This window comes from Neolamprologus brichardi, chromosome 14, assembly GCF_056152115.1.
Source record: "Neolamprologus brichardi isolate AB-2024 chromosome 14, ASM5615211v1, whole genome shotgun sequence".
Lineage (NCBI taxonomy): Eukaryota > Metazoa > Chordata > Actinopteri > Cichliformes > Cichlidae > Neolamprologus > Neolamprologus brichardi.
In genome coordinates this window covers 39,278,589-39,300,457 of record NC_142117.1, presented here as the reverse complement: position 1 = coordinate 39,300,457, position 21,869 = coordinate 39,278,589, and the positions used below count along the sequence as shown (strand labels likewise).

At 41.4% G+C, this 21,869-nt stretch overlaps 2 protein-coding genes and 3 non-coding genes across 5 annotated transcripts; all 5 read right to left on the bottom strand.

Annotated features, from left to right (window-relative positions):
* Positions 1–3,711: 3,711 nt before the first annotated feature.
* kctd14 (potassium channel tetramerization domain containing 14) lies at positions 3,712–7,944 on the bottom strand. The gene is made up of 4 exons (XM_087851764.1): positions 7,789–7,944; positions 5,455–5,679; positions 4,924–5,058; positions 3,712–4,810 (listed from the first exon to the last, which is right to left on the bottom strand). Exons 1-4 carry the CDS (start codon positions 7,840–7,842, stop codon positions 4,496–4,498), a joined length of 729 nt encoding a protein of 242 aa, XP_087707890.1. The 5' UTR covers positions 7,843–7,944; the 3' UTR covers positions 3,712–4,495.
* A 910-nt stretch (positions 7,945–8,854) lies between these two features.
* On the bottom strand, positions 8,855–15,748 carry rps3 (ribosomal protein S3). Its single transcript, XM_006801238.3, has 7 exons — positions 15,623–15,748; positions 14,481–14,611; positions 13,458–13,551; positions 10,969–11,063; positions 9,852–10,039; positions 9,562–9,765; positions 8,855–8,944 (listed from the first exon to the last, which is right to left on the bottom strand). The coding sequence occupies exons 1-6, from the start codon at positions 15,746–15,748 to the stop codon at positions 9,566–9,568; spliced, it is 834 nt and encodes a 277-aa protein (XP_006801301.3). The 3' UTR covers positions 8,855–8,944; positions 9,562–9,565.
* Positions 9,099–9,248, bottom strand: LOC118454952 (small nucleolar RNA SNORD15). The gene has a single exon (XR_004843971.2). It is a non-coding gene; the product is annotated as a small nucleolar RNA SNORD15 (small nucleolar RNA).
* LOC118454947 (small nucleolar RNA SNORD15) lies at positions 10,262–10,411 on the bottom strand. Its single transcript, XR_004843966.1, has one exon. It is a non-coding gene; the product is annotated as a small nucleolar RNA SNORD15 (small nucleolar RNA).
* Positions 11,182–11,331, bottom strand: LOC118454948 (small nucleolar RNA SNORD15). Its single transcript, XR_004843967.1, has one exon. It is a non-coding gene; the product is annotated as a small nucleolar RNA SNORD15 (small nucleolar RNA).
* Positions 15,749–21,869: the final 6,121 nt, after the last annotated feature.

Sequence of the window (21,869 nt, the reverse complement as noted above, 5' to 3'; positions counted from 1 at the left end):
TGGTTGTTAAGTGGTCACTAACCAATTTTTAGGAGCCAGACTGGCGTCACTAAACTGGACCTCTCCACCATGTTTATGGTGCTGGTTCGTTCTGGAGCGTTTTAATAGAATTATCTGACACATAATTTGGTTTCCTGTGAGACACAAATCATCCCAGACGTTTGTGTCTGCTTGAATCTTTTTTATGGTTTTATTTATATCTTATTATGTTGTTTAGTTTCAATGCACAGCCCTTTGTGTGAGCTGTAGTTGTTTTAAAGTGCTTTATAATCAAAGGCGGACGGACGGTGGACTGTAGCTTAAATTCTCTGCAGGGTCTGTGTGGTTACAAAAAACAGGTAGGAACACAAACGAGCACAAGGATCCTTGTACTGAAAACCCAGCTGGGTCTTTGCACTCAAAGCTTCCATCTCAACATTGAAAAACGAACATGTCAGAAGGCAAAATGCAAACACTGAAGCTTCGGACGCACAGGCCAGACCAGTGTGTGATACAGCAGCTGCGTTCATCTCTTTTACAGTGTGTGGTTTCAGTCAGTGGTTTTCAAACTTCTTCTGATATTTTCCACTTTAGACATCCAAAGTTTTAGTGAAATAAACGCCAACACAATAACATAATTCTAAGTAATCGATCTTTATATTGATATTTATTTTTAATTTAGATTTGCTCAGTTTATTTCTGCTACTGGTGCCTGCCTGAAGGTGCCTGCCCTGTGGCTTTAAAGCAGGATTAGAGGACTTGTTAACTGCACTCTTATGCTTTGCTCAAATGATCCAGTCAAACAGTGCTGCTGGACTGATCACAGGTGTCGTGTTTTGTGAAACAACAAAGAATAAAAAGATGTCTGCACACACTCAGAGCTGGTAACGGTGTTTGTGTTAAACACAAACAAAAATGTTGTTTTTTGAGTTTTTTGAATTGTCAGCAACACTTTTCTTATAATGAGATCCAGGGTGTGAAATCTTGTGCAATATTTCATCCTCAGGGGCTTTTGTGAGGAAGTGCAATTGTGTCATTGTGGTGAAAATACTGTATACGTGTCCACCCCTCCTCTTTCTTTGAACAAGGGAAGAAATCTTGCTTTGACTTAATACCTCAGCAAACCTTTTTTCTCTTTGCGCGTCATCCTGCACTTGAGCTAAAATTCAAAGAAATTCTCCAAGAAGAGCTCGTCAGCTGCTAACAGTCTGATGTTTAGAAGACATCCTGCCATCTGGCTTTTCAGCGACCAAACATTCACTCATGAATTCACCAAATATTTGTGGACCAACTTAGTTGTTGGGACTTTATTAAATGCTCCCTGTCACGCTCAGTGTGCAGCAGTGCTACTTGTTCGTTTTGTTTTTTCCTTTGAACTTCCTTTAGATGAAAACTGAAGATTGTCTGTAATCTTATCACGTTAACAAATCTAGGTTAATGTTGTGGAAGACACACCAGCAGGACACTCACGGGCTGCTCGTGGAGACGACCCCAGATCTTTTCTTATCTGTGGCCTCCGAGCTGCACAATCGGCCCCTGTAACCGCTGTTTGCTGCCGTTTAGTCACTCTGATCACAAAGGATGTGGTCTGACATGAAAGTGAGACAGCTGATGGATGCTGTGCCCTGCTCTGTGGTGAACACTGCTCTGCTTTCTGTCAGGACGCTTGTTCTTTTTTTTTAATGACCTTTTTAGTTCTCTTAAACTGGGTTGTGAAATGCTTGGTTGTCGTGTGTGTGACGCTCTTTTTTTCGTCACTAGCTTAACTTCCCCGGCTACAGCGTATGAAGTTTATACTAAATGACCAACCTTTGGTTAGAGAGTCTAACACAGCAACACGCTAAGGACTGAATGACAAGACAGTTAACGCCCAGGATCAGTGGACATGTTGCCTTTTAAGAAAGAAACCATCACTCTGGATTTGTATAAAATCATGTGGCCAAGTGACCAAATCCAAAATCTGTCTTAATTAGGCCCCTTGATCAATTTAGGTTAAAAACAAACAAACACTGATTTCTCAATTAAATTGGAGAAACAAGAAACTCTTTGGTACACTTGGTCAACAAAAAAGAAAAACTGATTTTGTTTCTTTTGATCCAGTTCTACTACACGGCTGATTTTCTGCAGGGCACAAACAAACCTGACCCACTTCACAGCTGTTTGCCTTTCTTTCTTTTCTTTTTTTTAATAACTTTTACTTATTAATTTACAGTATGAGAATACAAAACTTTAGGTCAGCATGGAGGACATACACATTCCCAACATTAGCATCTACTTACATCATGGTAATATTCAATTGTTCAGTACAAAGGGAGTACACAATCCATTTTTCCCAGAGCTTCTTGAATTTCTCAAGCTCAAGTCAAAGGTAGGTCTTTCCATTCCAAAAATTTCTTCCACTATCCCACTGGGCCCGAGTTGGAGGGTCTGCCTTTAGCCACCTTCGGGTTACGGCCTTTCTGCTGCTAGTCAAAAGTATTTTCAATAAATAATTATCTTTATGTGGAAGCGCCTTAGGTAAATTGCCAAGAAACAATGTATCAAATGAATAGTCTATTTTTATCCCAATTATTTTATTTATCTCAATGGCCACTTCCCCCCGATATGGCTGGATCCTTGGGCAGGCCCAGAAGACGTGAAAATGGTTTGCCATGGGGGGGTACCACAACCTCTCCAACACAGGCCCTGGCTCTGTGAGCCTGTTTGCCGAGCTGTGAGTTTAGGAGTGATAAAGAATCTCACAACATTTTTCCAACCAAACTCTCTTAAGGACCTTGAATTTGTGGTAGCCTGAGACTCACATATTCCCCACCAGCTGTCCTCTGATATTTGTGAGGCTGATTCCCAGTTTTGCTTAATATACAACAGAGTGATTTTTAGAGGCTTGTAGCTGTTTGCCTTTCTAAACGTCTTTGTGTTCACTCGAAGATCATTTGTGCTGTAAATGTAGGAGACATACGTGGCTGCTGTCCTGTGGATTGTTTTCGATCACACTACTTTTCTCTCTGTGGTATTTAGGTTTGATTGAAGAAAAAGAAAGAAATCTGACCAACAGAAACTGAGTTTTATTTTCGTGTGCATCTATTTTCACGCTAGAAGACAAAAGGTATAATTTTTAGATACATTAAAGCTACCTTTACATTTCTTTAAATTTAAATGTCACATAACTGTGGAGTTATCATTTTCACATATTTCCAAATATTTAGGAAATATGTGAAAAACTAAATTCAGACATTTTGTTTGATTAAATGTTGTAATTGCTTTTTATTATTTGCGTCAAATCGTACGCAAGAAGCTGTATGGCTCATGTTACAGTAACTGTTGGAGCTATTTGTTCTTATTTTTTCTTATTTTGAAATTAGTTAAAGTTTGTTGTTAGTTTACTTATATTTTGGGGTTTATTTACAAGTTTATTTGTCGGTTAATATTTTGTTTCAATGTTTGTTTGATGTTACTTTGTTAAATTAGTCAGTAAGAGCTGTAGGGCCATTTTTGTTTCTATAAATAAAGAGACTGGTAGAGGACCAGCATGCACTGGGGTGGGCCTATGGTTTTTTACCAGAGCAGGAGAAGCAACAAAAAAATGGATCTTGTTATTGCCAAACTGGATAAAATAAACCATAAAAACGCAACTTTCAAGTTTGGACTGTGGACTTCTTTTGCCTGCGTACGAAATAGTATCTCAGTGCAGCAGTGGCTCGTGGACTTTTAATTGTGGGATGTTTGGTTTGTCAAACAAAAGGAATTGCCACTACAGTAACAACAGTAGGATGAGTTTCACGTGTGGACGATACCGTCTAATTAAACAAGTTACTACTGAGACCTGTGGGTGGACAAGAAGATTTAATAATAGAGTAGTTAGTGTTTGTTCAACACAGCACTGAATATGAACCAACATTTATATTTATAAGCAGCTGAAATGAATTAAAAGATAGAAATCTTTGCTTGGCAGCAGGCGCTTAAACCCACAGACTGTACATGAAACATTAACATAGCCATAATGCAACATCACCCACTGATTATTCAGGTCCTGCTGTGAAGCCTTGAGCTGAACATTTATTGTTTAAATAAAAATATCAAGTTTGAAAAGGAAAAAACGGTGAGGCGTGGCTCTGACTGACAAACACGGCAGATGAGAATCACAAGGCTGACACTAACAGAGACAATGATTAAAACATATCATCATGTCCTAGTAAACAAGACTGAAAGCTGGAGAGTAAAACCCCAAACTCATCACTGAAGTGTCCCCTGAGGTCAGCTGGACTTCTGAAAACTGAGAAGTCGCCCCCTGCTGGCTACTAGGAAAGATGCACTTCACTCATCACAAGCAGAAGCTACAAGCCCTCTTTTTTTCTCCATCTTTCAGGAAGTCAGTACCTTTGAAATTAATGATATACTGATGCTTTACTGAGCCTTTGCTTTAGTGTGGCTCTATAACAAAAACATAACAAAGTGCAGTCTGTAATTTTTTTAAAGAAAGAGTATGCACGGTGTCAAGTTTTGTTCAGCCGTCTCATCACCACCAGGTGAATGTGAGTTGATGAAAGTAGTTCCTGTAGCTCCTGGACAGGAAGCTGTGCTGCACGGCGTGAGGCTGGATGCTCACCCTGTAGCCCTGGCTCTCGATGTCCATCTTTACACAGTCCAGCAGATCTTCGACCAACGGGGCGGCCTTCCACGGCCCGAACGTCACCACCGACTCCTTAGCCGCGTCCAAGCTGTTAATGGCATTATCATAGAAGCCCAAATCCTCCTCCGTCCTCAGCACGCAGATGGTGATGTAGGAGTAGCGTGCGGCGATGGCCTCGGCCCTGGCGATACGAATCAGAACCTGGAGGACAAATTCAAAACGATCATTCAAAAAGTGGAAATGTGAAGTTGCGTGAATTCCAAAGTAGGAGTGTAAACTACAAACAGTGGATTATTGGTGTGAGTGCAGCTCACCTCGATGTTTTCCTTGTAGTGCGGGACTCTGGAGAGGAACTGCTGCCTTCCCACCAGCTCTCCAAACAGCCGAGGAGTCTCCTCCAAGAGTTTGATCAGCGGTTTGATGTTGTAGTGGATCGCCTCCTTATGAACCTGCAGAAACACGAGTTGCAAACTTAAAATTCATTTTGGCAGCAGGGCACACCCCCTGTTTTTTAAACTGGTTTTATATTTATAGCTCAAATACTTGAAAACTATTAAGAACTTCTTTAAAGTAAACTTGTGGATGTTCATATTAAACATGGCCAAACAGTGTGAGGACAGTCCTAATAATCATCCCTGTCTAACAGGTTTGCAGGCGCAACCAATCAGAAGAAAGCTTAATTAAAGGAGGAGGAGTTAAAACAGTTTGTGCCAGTGGCGCCAAAGCCCAGTAAATACAAAAAAGGATTATTTTGAATTGTGACTCATCCAAAGCCAGTCTAGTAGAATCAGGAAGTAAAGATATGGAGCTTTATACGAGCAGAGCTACATCGTGATAAGTCGGACCTCCTGGATGTTCTCCTTGGGCAGCTGTTCTGATCTCAGGAACTCCAGGATGGCTCCAAAGTGTGACCCATCGCGGTCGATGAAGTAGCGTCCCTGTGTGTCAGCACGCAGTTTGGGCGGTCCGCTGAAGATCTCCGCCAGCTTGGAGTCGGGGTGCTTCCTGAGCGTGCTCAGAGTGGTGGTGTACAGGTGACCCCCGACATTTAACTGCACAACATGAAAGTTCTGAGGAAAAAGACGATATTTAGGTTTCTGCAGAGTGCACCCAATGACTGCAGGAACAGTTACAGTGTTTAAACACTGGGCATCATTTTCAGGCTCATGTGCAGCCTCGTGCTCAAGTACAGACGATTATAAATCAAAAGTTTAAGCAGCTTTTATCTTATTATTGTGAGTGAAAGTCATAATCTTACATAAGCAATAATAGATCAATTTAAAGTATCAATTTAGTTTGCAAAATCTGCAACACAACTAATTACAGTCTTAAAATTAATCATATTTATTAGAAGAATTTCCTAAGACATCTCCTGTGGATGATCCATATTCATCTTGTAGTTTTTCCTCCCCTTGTGCTCATTTTACTTTACATACAGTTTAAATGTTGATCATTCCTGACAACAAGGATTTTCACTTGAGTTTAAGGAGTATTTTTGTCTGTGATTTCTTCAGATCTGCACACAGACAAAGCTAAATAAATACCTGAACGCACAGACTGTGTGTAGCTCTGCAAGGCTGTCAGGCAGCATGAATCACCCACTTAATGATTTGCACAGGTAGATAAGACTGCATTCCTTCATGGTCTGTCAACACAAGCAGCCTGTCAGGGCGGCCTCACACGACTAACATTACAATTATGGATAACGCCTTTCACATGTTTATTTATTTATTATATATTCATTTAAAAAATATAAAATTAATGAAAACAGTGTAGATTTGAAATATATTGCAGTTTTTACCTGATACCACTAAATTCAGAGGAAGGATTCACATATAAAAACGTCAGATTTCAACAGATTTTACAAAGATTAGACAAAAACAAACAATCACCACGTACAAAAACATTGTAACATTTTGCTGTTGTTTGTTTTCTTTAAATTATTTTAATTGTGCCACATAATATGCTTAAAAGTCCCGTGTTACTGTGCGCGCGGACATTTAGCCTGCATGTAAGTATGTGTGGAAAAAAGTTTTTTTTTTTTTATTGCTCTTAGAAATCAAATAAAAGATAGAAAAAAACAACGTGTTACGTGTTAAAAGTTTCCATTTTTCTTTCTCATATAAATTTATAATTTCTTAGATTTGTCGTGTGAGCTTTTGGCGGAAACATTTTTTCCCTAAACTAAGCCTATTTCTAACAAATGGCAGCTCTTTGAGTACAAATAAACACCTATTTGTTTATCACATGACCATAAAAGATAAGAAAATGCAGAAAATAGATGCATGGACATGCAGACATGTTAGATCAGCCCTACAGGCTCACCGCTGTGAGCCGGGACAGACCCACAGTGTAAACAGCTCCACAGCTTCAGCTGTAAAATGCTGCTTACACAGCGATGCGTCACTTTTTACTGTCTTACCTGTGATACTTACAGTACATTTCTCTGATACTGTACTCTTATTGGAGAAAAACTGGAAGAAAAATGCGCACAACACTTTGAATATTATAAAGAAGCGTTAAAACCAAACCAATGCAGAGACAACATTTCATGGTGTTAAGCATCTAAATTAAAAATATTCTCTGGAAATATTCTCATTCCTGACTGCAGTATTCACAAACATTGCCTCTATAATCTGATGATTATGCCTTATAAACGGTTTTATGACCGAGCTGTGGCTGTAACACTGCTTTGTATCAGCGCCTCATTTACACGTAAAGGAACCGACCGTAGCTGCCAATGAATGACAGCGTTTTCCTTCTTCCTCAAGTAAAGTACTGCTAAACTGAAAGTACAGCAACACTTCAGTAAATCGGTGAAATCCCACCGCTCGCTGCGTCGGCTCCGCCTTTACATGCACAGAGAAGTTAAACGGTGTTCCCCTTAATCCTAAAACGGCAGGAAAGGTTTTGGGAACATTTGAGACGAAACTTCCTCGAAGTTGGAAGTTTGATTCCTGTGACTCAGAGCGCCCTTTAACGCGTCTCTGAAAAACTGTTGAGATTAAAATGCCGTGAAACAGCAGCACAGCAAACATCTGCCCTGTTTCACTTTGGAAAAAGTTATAATCTGTTGTCTGGCTACACCTGCATCCACCTGTTCAGCCCCCGAGCAGGTGGAGGATTTCCTTCAGCTCCACCAAACTTCCAAACGATCGCACCGAGGGCTGCAGTCTTACCGGAGCCGCGGACGAAGGCGGTTTTTCTGTTGATTTGTAGTCCGGCAGACTCATCTTGTCTTCAGCGGTGGTCCGGGTGGGAGCTGGGAGCTCACCTGTTACATTTTTCTACAGGTAGCAACCAGGGGGCGTGGCCTAACCCGGACCTTCTTCAGTGCCGAGATGGATCACTCGGCTGCAACACGATTCCCTTTCTTCTCAAACTTTTTAATTTACCCTGAAACGGGGGAAGCGCGCATGCGCAGACTGATAACTATTCGTTTATTTATACCCGTATATTTCTAAAATATATTTATTCAGTGTAAAGTTGTATGGATGGTGTGATATAGTCACGTTTACTGTAGGCTGCCACACACACGCCACGTTTGTTGCACCAGAAAATGGAGCAGAGTGACACATCTTTCCTTCTGACGTCAAGACGTAACCCTAAAGGGGCATTACTCAGCTGACTCACTTTTCTCCGTGAAGCTGTGAACATCAGTCTTGTACTCATTGGTTTCCACACTGACGCAGTTCTTCTCACGCTCCTCAATTTTCAATCAGTCATTGACACACACAACAAAAGTCCTGATTTATTTACTTTCAAGGTGAGCATCAATTTCACCTTAATTCATATTCCTTACCTGGTGGTTCGTGTCCCACCAGCGGGACCAGCACCACAGTTTGACAACCAGCTGTGCACTAAATGCTGAAACATATTTTAAAACCAACAGTCTGCATGTACAATGTCCAAATTTTGAAGCTTACTTTACGTGTAAATTCCAGCTTCCACCCACCAGGGGGCGCCATAGCAAGTTTTAGATTTTCACTATTTTGAATAGAATATTAGATTTCACATCCTGTGTCCTCCACGGGGACATTACTTTGACTTTTCTCTACCATATAAATATAAACCTGCAGCTCCCACACACCAGGAAAAAAAACATTACATTGTGTTTAAGAGGTCGGCTCATAATCTTCTGAGCACTTTGACATGTTTTGAAGATGAGCCGGTTGGGAAAATTGTAAACTTTTCCCTCAGTTTTCCCACTCCACATGAAACCTACAGGCAGTTAAATAAATCCACTTATTGTTTTAAGTGTATTTTCCAAATTTTATTGTTTTTGTACACAAAAATCAAAGGGCTTTGCTTCCATCTGGTGTGACGACTGAAAACCTGCAAAGAGAAAAAAAACAGAATTAAACCCAGTTTCAGAAATCAGTAAACTGAATCCTGAGCTCAAATTGTTGACCTCAGTTTCTGTGAGTTCCTAAAAGACTGTTTTTGGTGTCCTGTAAAAGTGTCACGGTTTGTGTTTGTGAGCTGAAACCCTTCTCAGACAAATGCCTCGATGTCTTCAACTGAAAAGAACCCCCTGCTCTGAGGAACCGGAGCAGAACCACAGAACGTGATTCTGAACCAGCGACCAGCAGAACCGGAATGAGTCCCGTTCCGACTCGTCATCGTATCATCACCGAAGGGAGCCGCGTGAGACCGTACAACACCACAGCGTGTTAAATCACTGGATCCAGATTATTTTGTGATATATTATCAGGACAGCAACAGCGTCACCCGAACGGACCCGAATGGCTAAAATGTCCTAATTTAAACCTGCTGAAGCTCCACTGTAGCAAGACTTTAATGGATCTACTCATCAGAATTCACAGGAACCTCCAATTTTACTGCAGAAGAACTAATTTTTGTATTTCTCTCTTAGGTTAGCAGCAGGGCAGGATCTATCATTGCCTTGTGAAGGCCCTGCAGCAGTCAAATAAAACCCTCCTGTCTCTTACCCTCTTATGCAGTGGGTACAGGTGCTCCCTGGGGCATGACGGGCACCTCTGGCTTGGCCCCCTTCTGCTCAGACATTGGTGTGGTGGGCAGGGTCTCCTCCTTGGGCTCCACGATGCTGACGTGGTCAGGCAGGGGCTTCTTGGGGCCGATCTTACCGCTGGGGTCCCAGGGCAGCATGATCTTCACCTTGATGCCCAGCACACCTGAGAACATTAAAGAAACACATCAGTGCCACCAAAACAACGCGATGGCAGTTTGATTTGGCCGCATGTGGCCGAGCTGCGCTCACCCTGCCTCAGCAGCACGTGGCGGACGGCTGTGTCGACGTAGTAGTTGACGGGGTCTCCGCTGTGGATCATCAGACCGTCCACAAACTTCATGGACTTGGCCCTCTGACCCCTCAGCTTGCCGGACACGACGACTTCGCAGCCCTTGGCGCCACTTTCCATGATGAACCTCAGAACGCCATAGCAAGCCCTGAAAAAGCAGAGTGATAAAACAGCGTTAGCAGCTAATCGATCAGTGGATCCAAAGTACTGCAAGATTCTCTCTCAGGAAACTTTCACTGTGATTGAAATGATTCATCAATTTTCTACATGGTGGGTTCAGTTGGAGGTCTTCAGGTTTTAAATCGGTAAAACATGCCACGAGGAGGAGACGCCTCCTCCATCAGTGAGCTTCATTAAAGCGTGCTTTGACCCTTCTCAGACAAATGCCTCAATGTCTTCACCTGGAAAGAACCCCCTGCTCTGAGGAACCGGAGCAGAACCACAGAACGTGATTCTGAACCGGCGACCAGCAGAACCAGGATGAGTCCTGTTCCGACTCGTCATCGTATCATCACCGAAGGGACAGAAACCGACACACAGAACACAGGCTCCACCCTCAAAGTACACATGAGGTTTTTTATGACAGGGTGTTTCCTACTAATTTAACCTCTGACAGCATTTTAATGTTTACTCTTCTAGATTACGATCAAATTCCATACTTTGGGTTGGGTCCAACATGCTAAGAGATGTGCCATGAGCAGAATACGCTCATAAATAATTGACTTGAGAAAAACATCCAAACATTAAACTGTGTGCAGAGATGTATTTAGAGCTTAAGATGTCATGTTAGGACGGATAAGGTTGAGAAAAGTTAATAAAATATCTTTGTGTTAAAGGACAAAACACAAAGACGATCATAACGGTGAAACTAAAGTTAATATTCATTCATTAAGAACAAGATTGTGTTGACGTAAAGAGCTCATGTGTAAACGTACATTACATATTACTCAATGGCAGAAAACATTTCTAAGGTGGAAGTTAACCCTGTGGAGTCATTAACTGTTTAAATCACACCAGTCTGATGAAATTTGTAACAAAAATAATTTAGTTAAATTAAAGAAATCCAGACATGCTTACCTACGAACAGCCAGGCCTCCCAGCAGTTTGTAGCGCAGAGACTCAGCCTGAGCGATGGCACACAGACCACGAGTGGCAACTTTCTCAGCGTACAGCTAAAAGAAAGAGGAAGGACATTTCAGTATTACAGACGAACACCGGGATCAAACCTAATGTGTAACGATGGACTGCAGGTTTCCTGCACCGTCTGCAGCACAGTCCTGATGCCTCGACCCTTCTCAGACAAATGCCTCTGTGTCTTCACATGGAAAGGACTTCCTGCTCTGAGGTGCTGGAGCAGGACCACAGAACGTGGATCTGAACCAGCGACCAGCAGAGCGAGACCGAGTCCTGCTCCGTCTCGTCATCGTATCATCACTGAAGGGAAATCTGACTGTCTAACATCAGAAGCCTTTGCACTTTACTCACTGGGTTTCCACCAGGATGAGATTACTGTAAAGTGTTAATATTGTAAACAAACAAACGACCTCTAAACAGTTTAAAATTCCATATTTTTACATTTTTGCAGACAAATGTATTTATTTTTCAAACTCTGAAACCTTCAAACATTTGTTCAGATACACCTCACCACTGACAAATTACTTTCCGTACTAAAAACCATCCAACAGTGAGCTTAAAACACTGATTAGTCTTACACATTTATAGCGAAAGGTTGGCTTCCGGTGACGGACCGTCCCTGGCATGCTCGTGGAAATGTAGTTCTTTGAGCAGATAATCATTTTCAAAAAACGAGCACAAGACTGGAAAATAAATACAATTCAGGGGGTCAACCGGGAGGTCGATGTAACTGGCAAAACAATCTGGGGGCCGACCACAAGGTCAGCGATGGTGGCGAGGCTTGGCAGGTGCGGGATTGGCTGGTGGCAGCCCTCGGCGTGGCTGGGCAGGGCCAGATGTCGCAAAGTCCTCTGGCTGAGACGTGGCTGGACCTCGTGGCAGGGAAGTCGCAGGGAGCTGGGAAGTGGAGATCGTGGCCATAACAAAGTACTCTGTCTCCTTCGGTCAATAGTCCAAGAATCCTTGGTCGAATGCCAAATTCAACAATATTGTCAAAGAAACGCTGCTGGGTCATCATGGTCAGGTCACTGTCACAGCTGGGAAGGCTGGTGCTTGGTGTGGGTCCAAATGCAGACACTTGAAGGCGTGGTGTGTTAGACAAAAGACTCGTTTATTGTGACTGAATAAAAAAAACGTACCAAGCTCTCAAAACAAAAGGAAGGAAACTAAGACGATACTGATGATAACTAAACTTGGAGGAACTAAATTACTACACGCGGAGGACAAAGAACATGGAAAACTAGACATGACAATCAACAACCTGGAAATATGGAAAACATGGAAAGAGGCACCGGCCTCGCTGCTCAGAGCCATGTTAGCCAAATGAAGCAGTCGCAGCACAGACAGGATCTGGATTCATCCGCTCAGTATTGAACCCAGACGGGCACAAATGATGGCGGGAGGCCACCAAATGTTTATACCCCATCCAGTGTGAGCCCATTTTTAAAGGCTTCCACATGTTTGTGAGTAAAACGGGGATAAAACAGTGCTGACCCTGTTCTTTCAGATCTGCACCGCCATCTTCCAACGGGCCTTAGACAGGAAAGGACCAGCAGAGGACGCGGGAATGGATTTATAGCTATAGCTGGTTGCCGGTGACGGTCCGTCCCTGGCATGGTCACGGAAACGTAGTTCTCTGAGCAGATGCGACGAGCATGATTTTGCGGGTTCGTTATGTTCATTACCAAAGCAATTTTCCAAAAACCACCAGATTTATTTATGTGTTCATCTTCAAACATGGAAATATAAATCAGAACAAAACACACCAAACTTCAGGAGGTAGACAGGTCCACTCCCTCACATTATAAAGGCAGAGCAGGTGAAATCTGCAGCAGTGACACTAATTATATTTTTATTAATTTATTTATATTTTTATTCCTCCACAGTTGGTCCAGCATCCACAATTTCATTGTACAAGACCAATGACAATAAAAGGCTGTTCTGTTCCATTTTATTCTATAATTAATATAAATAATAACAATAATAAGAAACTTTAAGTTACTTTATGAGTTACAAATATGTTTTTGTAGTCTGTTGCTTTTTATTACTTGAAAGTTTTAGGAATAAAGATTTGAACTAAAGTAAATATTAGGACGAGTCCTGCTCCGTCTCATCACTGGAGGAACACCTGAGCGTTTAAAATCAGAAGCCTTCGCACTTTACTCACTGGGTTCCTACCAGGATGATATTATTGTAAAGTGCTGTTGGCAAAGTTTAATATTTTAAACAAAAAACAAAACAGGACTTTAAAAAAACCCATTTTCAAATTCAATATGTTTACATTTTTGTGGCAAACCAGCAATTTCACCCCCCCCAACTCAAAACCTTTAGATATTTGTTCCGATTTGTCTCCACTGAGGGATTATTTGATACTAAAATACATCCGACAGTGAGCTTAAAACACTTCTTAGTCTTATTTTTTGGTTTCCTACCTCCACGCTGCCCTCGGGGAAGCCAAACCTCTTCTGGACCACAGCGGTCAGCTCTCTGATCCGACGACCCTTCTCTCCAAGAACATTCTGGGTCCTAAAGATGGCGAGATGATTAGAGTTAAACCACATGGGTAAAAATAACAAAACAAAACCTGGATCTTTACAAACACCGGCACAAAGCTGAGACAACATAGAGCTACACAGCTGAAGTATTTATCTCTTTAGATAAGAACACCGAGTTTACATGGAAGAAAGATGAGCTATATAAACAAAACTAACACTGGATGTAATTTTACCAGTGATCTTAATGCATATTTAAAAACCAACATCTGCATTTACCAAAGGGAAATGATCAGGACTGACTTCTAAGATGTCTTCTAATGTAAGCTTTTATTTTCTCAAACATATTTTTTCTCAAAAATATGTTTGTCTTTAAAAAATGGCCAAAAATAACAAATGCTCAGACCACTGTTAACACACTGTGTCTTACAAATGGACCAACAGTGTTTACATGCATATGTGCACTGCCAAAGTAATGGCATATCCACTTTACAGTAGAGACTCATTTTCCCATTAGGTTCATAGTACCTGTTGCCACCAATTGGCTAATCAATAGCGCCAACTGAAGCATCAGAGCGTCTCGTTCACAAAAATCAAAGCCGCCATTTTTGAAACTTGGGAACGAAAGGAATGGCTACAAAAACAACGCTGTGTTCCCACGAGTGCAACGAGATGCAACAGACCGAGCAGCAGGTATATATTCGCTTCAACATCCACCTTTGCTGTAGCGTTCATGTGACATTAATTGCGTTGCGCTACATTGAGAGGCACTGCTATGACAGCAAGCATACAAGGTAATCAACCCGAGTAGGTACTAATGAAAAAGGGGCGATGGGCAAGCAACCTAGCCGTGGATCTGAACCAGCGACCAGCCTGGTTCTCATCACTGGAGGAACACCTGACCATTTAAAATCAGAAGCCTTTGCACTTTACTCACTGGGTTCCTACTAGCCGACTGCTCACCTTGTGGCCAGGATGATGATCTCAGTCCTGGTTGGAGTCACGCGCACCTCCACACCGGAGTAACCATCCTCAGCAAGCTCACGAGTCAGGAACTCATTCAGCTCGGCCTTGAAGATACCGTCTGCGACGAACTGTGGACAGAGAACAGTTAAGCTTCATGTTCATGAAACACTCAAACATCCAGCACCAAGCAGACTTTCTGCCAGCATCTACAGGCTGCACAGACTCACACACCAACTGCCAATGCATCCTTCAAGTGCTGCAACAGGTACAACACACTGATGCATCTGCTGTGGCCCCGAAACACACAGATAATAAAATACAGCTGCAGAAAATTAATGAATGGGTTTGACCCTTTAAAACGGGCTAGCTTGAAGCTAACACTGCTCACACTTATTTGAAGTTCCTAACTACCCATGAAGAGTGGCATTCAAACCACAGCAGGATTCACTTCAACAGAGAGCACAGTCACATTCAGAGTGAGTGCTGAACACAAAACGAGCAGGATCTCATCGCTCTGCAGTTTTTAAACAGGCTGTATTTGTATCATCCGCTTACTTCAGCTTGCCTGGCTTCAGTGCTTAAACGCAGGCTGCCACATGTCTCATGCTTTACTGTGAAATTCTTCCCAATTCAAATTAATATGTCCTTGAACAATTCACTAAAATGAACCCCGTGCTGACTCCACATTTAACCCGAACAGTTCTAACTGTACATACGTCTCATTAACCACGTTTCTCAGTGAATTAGCAGCATTAAGGAGGGAGTTTGTGTCTCTGGCTCTATATTAATACGGCTGTGAAGCTAACACCTCCGAAAACCTGGACTCAGACACAAACAACCTTTAAATGAGAGTTCAGCTAAGTCTTTTCGCATATTAGGATTTAAAGCGGGCATTAAAGTCGTGTTTAAGTCAGACACTTCAACCAGTGTGTAACTGAGCCCGGCCTCGGTGCTCAGAGCCATGTTAGCTAGCCAAATGAGGAGGTCACAGCGCCGACGGCATCTGGATTCATCCGCTCATGATTGAACCCAAGCGGGCACATCTGATACCAGGACGGCCACCAAATGACCACATCAAATCCAGCGTGAGTCCATTTTTAAAGAAATGCAACGTGTTTGTGAGTAAAACGGGGGCTAACCTTCCTCTTCTTGGAGATTTGCACCGCCATCTTCCAATGGGCCGTAGACAGGAAAGGACCCGCACAGGATGCGGAAATGGATTTATAGCTAAAGGCTGACTTCCGGTGACGGTCCGTCCCTGGCATGCTCAGGGAAATGTAGTTCTTTGAGCAGATGCGATGAGCATCAGTTTGCGTGTTTCTTATGTTTATTACCAAATGAATTTACACGGCGATATAAATGACTTACGGAACACTTATAAAGGCCGACAGCGAGGCTTAGCAAGTGCGGCCACGTGAGCTTAAAATACGAATTATTTGTATGTTTTTGTTTCCTACCACCACGCTGTCTTCGGGGAACCTCCTCTTGACCTCAGCGATCAGCTGTCTGATCCGACTACCCTTGTCTCCAAGAACAGTCTTGATCCTAAAGATGGCGAGACGGTTAGGCTTAAACTACATGGTTATTAAAAAAAATATTTTTAATCTTTCCACACACAGACACAAAGCTGAGACAACATAGAGCTACATAGTTGAAGTTTCTCTTTTGATAAGCACACTGAGTTTACATTGAGGGAGATGTATATGGCATGTTTAAAAACTAACATTGGCATCTACCAAAGGGAAATGATCAGGACTGATTTCTAGGATGCCCTTTAATGTAAGCTTTCTTTTGTCAAGCTTAAAATATGTTTGTCTTTAAAAATGGCCAAAAATAACAAATGCACAGACCACTGTTAACACACACTCTGTGTCTTACAAATGGACCAACAGTGTTTACATGCGTACTCGCCCTGCCAAAGTAATGCCATATCCACTTTACAGCAGAGACTCATTTTAAGCTTCCATATTTGTTTAGTTTCTAAACACTCAATCCGATCTTCTGGAGATGTAACAACTTCTTCAATTCTGAGTTGTTACTTTTTGGCAACCTAGCCGACTGCTCACCTTGTAGCCAGGATGATGATTTAGTCCCGATTAAAGTCACACGCACCTCCACACCGGCATGACCATCCTTAGAAAGCTCATGAGTCAGGAACTCTTTTAGCTTAGCCCCTTTAATACCGTCTGCGACGAACTGCAGAGAGAGAGAGTAGGTCAGATTTATGTTTATGTCACACGCTCAAACATCCAGCAACAAGCAGACTTTCTGCAAGCATCTACAGGTTGCACTGATTCAGACACTAACTGCCAATGCATCCTCCAAGTGCTGCAACAGGTACTACACACAGTCAGTGTGTAGTTGTAGGAAGTAGCTTGGCAGGTGCAGGCCATGTAGGATGTGGCTTGGCTGCTCCCGACGGCATGAAGTCCTCTGAGTCCCCAACTAACAATGGAGGAGGCTGGAGCGGCTTACCTGAGCCCCCAGCTGACAAGGGAGACTGAGATGACTCACCTGAGCCTCCAGCTGGTGGGGAATGCAAAGTGGAGGAGATTTTTTCTTCTGTTAAATTGTCCATGAGTTCTTGGTTGGCCAAAGCAATCCAGGCAGTGGGCCCGAACAGATTCCCTCTGCCTCTCCTGCTTTCTTCCGCAGGAGTTAATCCTGTGTCTGTGGAGGTGGATGACACGAATGCTAAATTTTAAAAAATTGTCAAAGGAAATGCTGTTGGGTCCATCATGGTCAGGTCGTTCTGTCACACCTGTGAAATAGAAGAGCTGCTCCCCAAGATTGTGGTAAATTATTTTATTTATGTTTAGGACAAGCACAATAAGTGATGCGTGTCAGTTTACATCAAGAATGGTAACTTATTAACTTACAAACTTTGGTTTTAAGAAGGAAGCAGATGATAGCAGCTTGGGTCACCACAAAAGATACATGACAAAAATGCTATAATTATATAATTTAAATAATGCATATTACAAGATGCATTCTTGGATAATATTTGGATTAATCCTGATGTAATCATGCTACACTTTTTTCTGTATTTCATGTTGTAGCTTTATGTGCATTAGGGCTGCCACAAACGATTATTTTGATAGTCAACTAATCAGATCATCATCCATTGGACATAAAACGTACAGCTTATTGCACCAGCAGCATCTGCTCTTATATAACTATCATTAGCTTACAGCTTTAAGTGTTTAAGGTGCTAACTAAAAATAAAGACAAGATGATAGTTTATTAAATTTTAATGAAATTTGCAGATTGTTTCGGTGAAGTTTAATAAACTCCTTGCTATCTAAAATATAACAGGACACCGGAGTAAATTCTCCAGCGTCTGACACTTCTGATAATCAGCTGTCTGCTTGAGGTTTATTCAGCTGTGTAAAAACTATAACTTTAATCTCAGCCAAACCGATTTACTCAGGAACAAATAAAATACTAAAAAAAGGCAAACAATAACATTTTGAAGTGGCGAGTGGCATCCTTGTACATGCAGTGCTGCCATCTTCTGTTTCAATCCGTTATTACACTCTTAAATCCTACTACTTATTCCTGCGTCTTTTGGGATCTTACAAAGCTTCAAACGACGCGTCGACTATTAAATCAGTCGCGACGATTTTGATAGCCGACGTAATCGTGACTAGTCGACTAATCGTGGCAGCCCTAATGTGTATAGGTGATGCTCATCAGCCTTTTGAACTGTACAACGTTATCTCAAAATCAAAGTGACAAATGTCACTTCCAGAGAACAACCAGTGTTACATCAGCATCCACCTTCTCCTTCAGATTTACAGGCACATTTTTTTCACCACTCATAGATCAGACAACCAGACTGGCTCAGGCTGTGCTTTAGGTGTGACTAGTGATTAATGTTTTTTTTTTTTTTTTTTTTTTTTTACCATTGCACTATAAATAACCCACATTGCAAAAGGTAAGTTATGCCTTTATTCTCACATTGTGGCTCATTGTTTTAACTGATGTTTGCACAAATTACTACTTTGGAAACCAACCAACGTGTTTTCTTCTGTGGTTAAACAGTTTAAAGCCTGGAATTTATTATTTATTTATTATTATCTTATCTTATATTACATTACATTATATTATATTTGTGAAAGTACACTCTGAGATAAAGAGAAAATAATTTTCTCTTTATCTCTTTACCTTTTGTAAAGTTGGACCTGCCACAGGGAGTGTGAGGGTGATTTTGGCCTCCTGTTGAGCGGTGATATTAGCAAAGACAAAATTAGCAGATGGACCCCAAGAAGTCCGCTTTCACTACAGCATTTCCGAAAAGCTTCACCTATTTTCTCACTCAAACATCGTGAAGTTTTTTTCTGATGTTTTTAGTTGATGCTTTGGTTGTAAAAGAGTCACGCTAATCTCAGAGCTCACGTTTTACATGAACTACATTTCACAAACCATCTCAAATTCTACCCTTCTGTTATTTTTGCATCCATCCCCTCACAGGTTTTTTTTTTTGTTTTTTTTTTACACAAGCTCTGACTAAAGTATTTAATTGGCTGAGTTTAGCATCATATAGCATGAGTTACAATCTATGAAATTGGTCTGTCTCCTGTGTGTTTATATTAAGCCCTGCAGCAATAGGAATAAAATAGAAAACATTATCATCACTGTAGCCTATTTGTCACGGAAAAGAGGGACTCAGGCGCGGTTCTTCTTCACAGAAACACAGTGCGTTTATTTACAGTGAAACAGACAGGCAAGTCCAACAAATCACTCAAAAGTGCAATTTTCCAATCGTGCTCGTCCCTTGCTCCCAGTGCGTTCCGTGTTGTAACTCCCTTAGTGTGTGCGCTCCCCAACTCGCTTCTCCGCTCGCCCCTCCTGGAGGAAGAAGGAAAATCCACCGTTAGCCACACGCTCGCCGAATAACAAGCTCACACTGCTCGCACGGACTATACCAGTTCGGAGTAATAATCCCACGTCGACTGTCGCCGCGAGTCCAGGTTAAGTACCTCTTCCTAGCCTGGAGGGATGATTACCACCAGCTGGTCAGGTAATCAGCTGCAACAGCAAAGAGGGATTCCCGATGACGACAGTCGCCCGGACACGCCTCTCCCACGACGCGCGCTTCCGTCAACAGCCCCGAGGACCGGGGGGAGAGAGAGAAGCAGACACACGCACTCTACATTCAAACGTGGACAGAACAGTAGACGACACAGACCCCAAATAGTCGTAATAATAATAACAATAACAATAATAATAACCACTGCTCACGGACCCCTGAGTCCTCCAGAGCCGGTGTTGTGCCAAAAAGTGATTGTCTGCCAAAAACTGATTTCCAGTGTTTCTGTGTATTTTTTCTGTGTAATATCTTTACGTATGTTCGTAAATAGACTTCGGTGAACAGGGGATACAAAGGGGTTACATAAAGAATTAAAAAACTATCTGTTTTTTAAGTATCTTTACAACTTGTACTTACATTATAACCAATCCGGTCCTTTATCCCCACTTAAAATATTTTTACAGAACTATTGTAATGTTTGCTGCCATTTCTGCTGTCCTGTTGGGCAACTTACACTTACAAAATACATTTTTAATGTTAATGAGATTTTTTTTTACTGCATAAATAAAGGTTATATAAAAGTCACTGCCAAAAACTGATTGCGGCTTCTATCTTGTTACACGAATGTTGTTTGTGGCTCAAGATGACTTTATGTCATCCATAAGGGATGCATTTGACATATGTTTAACATATTATAGCCCAACAAGTTACTTATAGCACTTTAAATATGAGCAATCGCTTTTTGGCAAATACTGGAAATCAGTTTTTGGCAGACAATCACTTTTTGGCACAACACCGGGTTCCGTGACAGTATTAGTTTGGGAACGCCCCTCCTACTTGGTGTATCAGAATTGAAGAGTCTGAATAGCCTTGGATTTAGTCAAATTTTAGTCAGTGAGAAATTACAAAATATTTGAGTTTAGAGTGTGATGAGCTCTGAAACCTGAAATAATCCATTCCTCTGCAGATGATCGTTAGCTCTTTGACAACTACTCTTTCAAGAGTTTATGAGATGAAAGGAAGGTTGGAGACTGGCCTGTAATTAGCTAGTGATCTGTGCTAAGGCATTTTTAATGTTTGTTATTTTTTAGGCCTCCGTTCTTTAGCAAGACAGCGGCTTGTTTTGCATGTGGGGAAACTGATTGTCATGGCAAGTATAGTAAGTGGTTTAGATTCAAATTGTTTATCAGAAGTGATGCTTCTTTTTGCAGAGATAATTAAAAATTGTCAGTCTTCTAGTCCTTCTCTGATGTTAAACAATGTAATGTCAAAAAGAGAATGTCCACAATTAAGGCTTTATTCGCAGCAAATTTTATTAAAGCAATTGAGCAGGAGAAAAGCAAAAGCAGAATTAAACAAGTCACTCAATAATAATAAAATCACATCAGTTATACTTATCTACTTAACCTTTTTACTGTGATATATAATATATAATATAGAAAATCTTTTTTTTTTTACTTTTTCACATTTTTACATAACACATCATCATTTTCTCAATACAACTTTTTCATTAAATCATAGATTTTTAAAGTCAGAGTGCACACACAGGCCGTTTCTACACTTCACTGGAAGGGCTGTTGTTAGAATCACTATTATATTTTCAAACTCCCATCCTTTTAAATTAAGCTTACACATAATTACATTTTCCGGATTATATTCTGATCAATATTAAGCATAATTATCTGTCAGTTCAATCTCAAAAGAACTACAATTCTGTGTTTATTCGTGGCAACACAATGATGATGATGATGATAATGGGTCAGTGAAGCAGCTCTTATCTTTTCAGTCACACCCAGGCATGAATATGAAAGACTGAAGCTGGATTGTGTCTCGGGACGCAGAATCTAGACGTTAGAACAGATTTTCTCTCTACTCAACATATTCATCAGACTTTGATTCAATCTTTGATCCTATAAATGAAATGTCAGACTGGATGTTGAGCCCTTTTCTTCACTTCTGGTTGGAACTGAGCAAAGGCATCTCAATTCTCTACGGCAGATTAAATAAAGAGTTGTCAAACTTCAACCCTAAAGTAAAGGACCTTTTAACATCAAACAAAAAGTAAAGGTACAAAGTATTTCTGAAAAATGTACAAGTTTGTAGAAAACATTTACTCTCATTTTCCAGCTACAATCACAGTAACAATCAGATGTTTCAGTCTTGTTCTTTCAGCATCATTTTATGGAAGGCGGTCCTCATTACCTTTCTGCTCAGGGAAAGTTAAACCTGCAGCAGCTTCAAGGTAAAAGTTAAAGAAATAGTATAGAGGCTGCAGCTGACAGAAAAAACCCCACTCACCACTTTTTTTGTTCCTTGTCCAGGGTCAACAAGACACGTCTGAGCTCCAAAGCAGC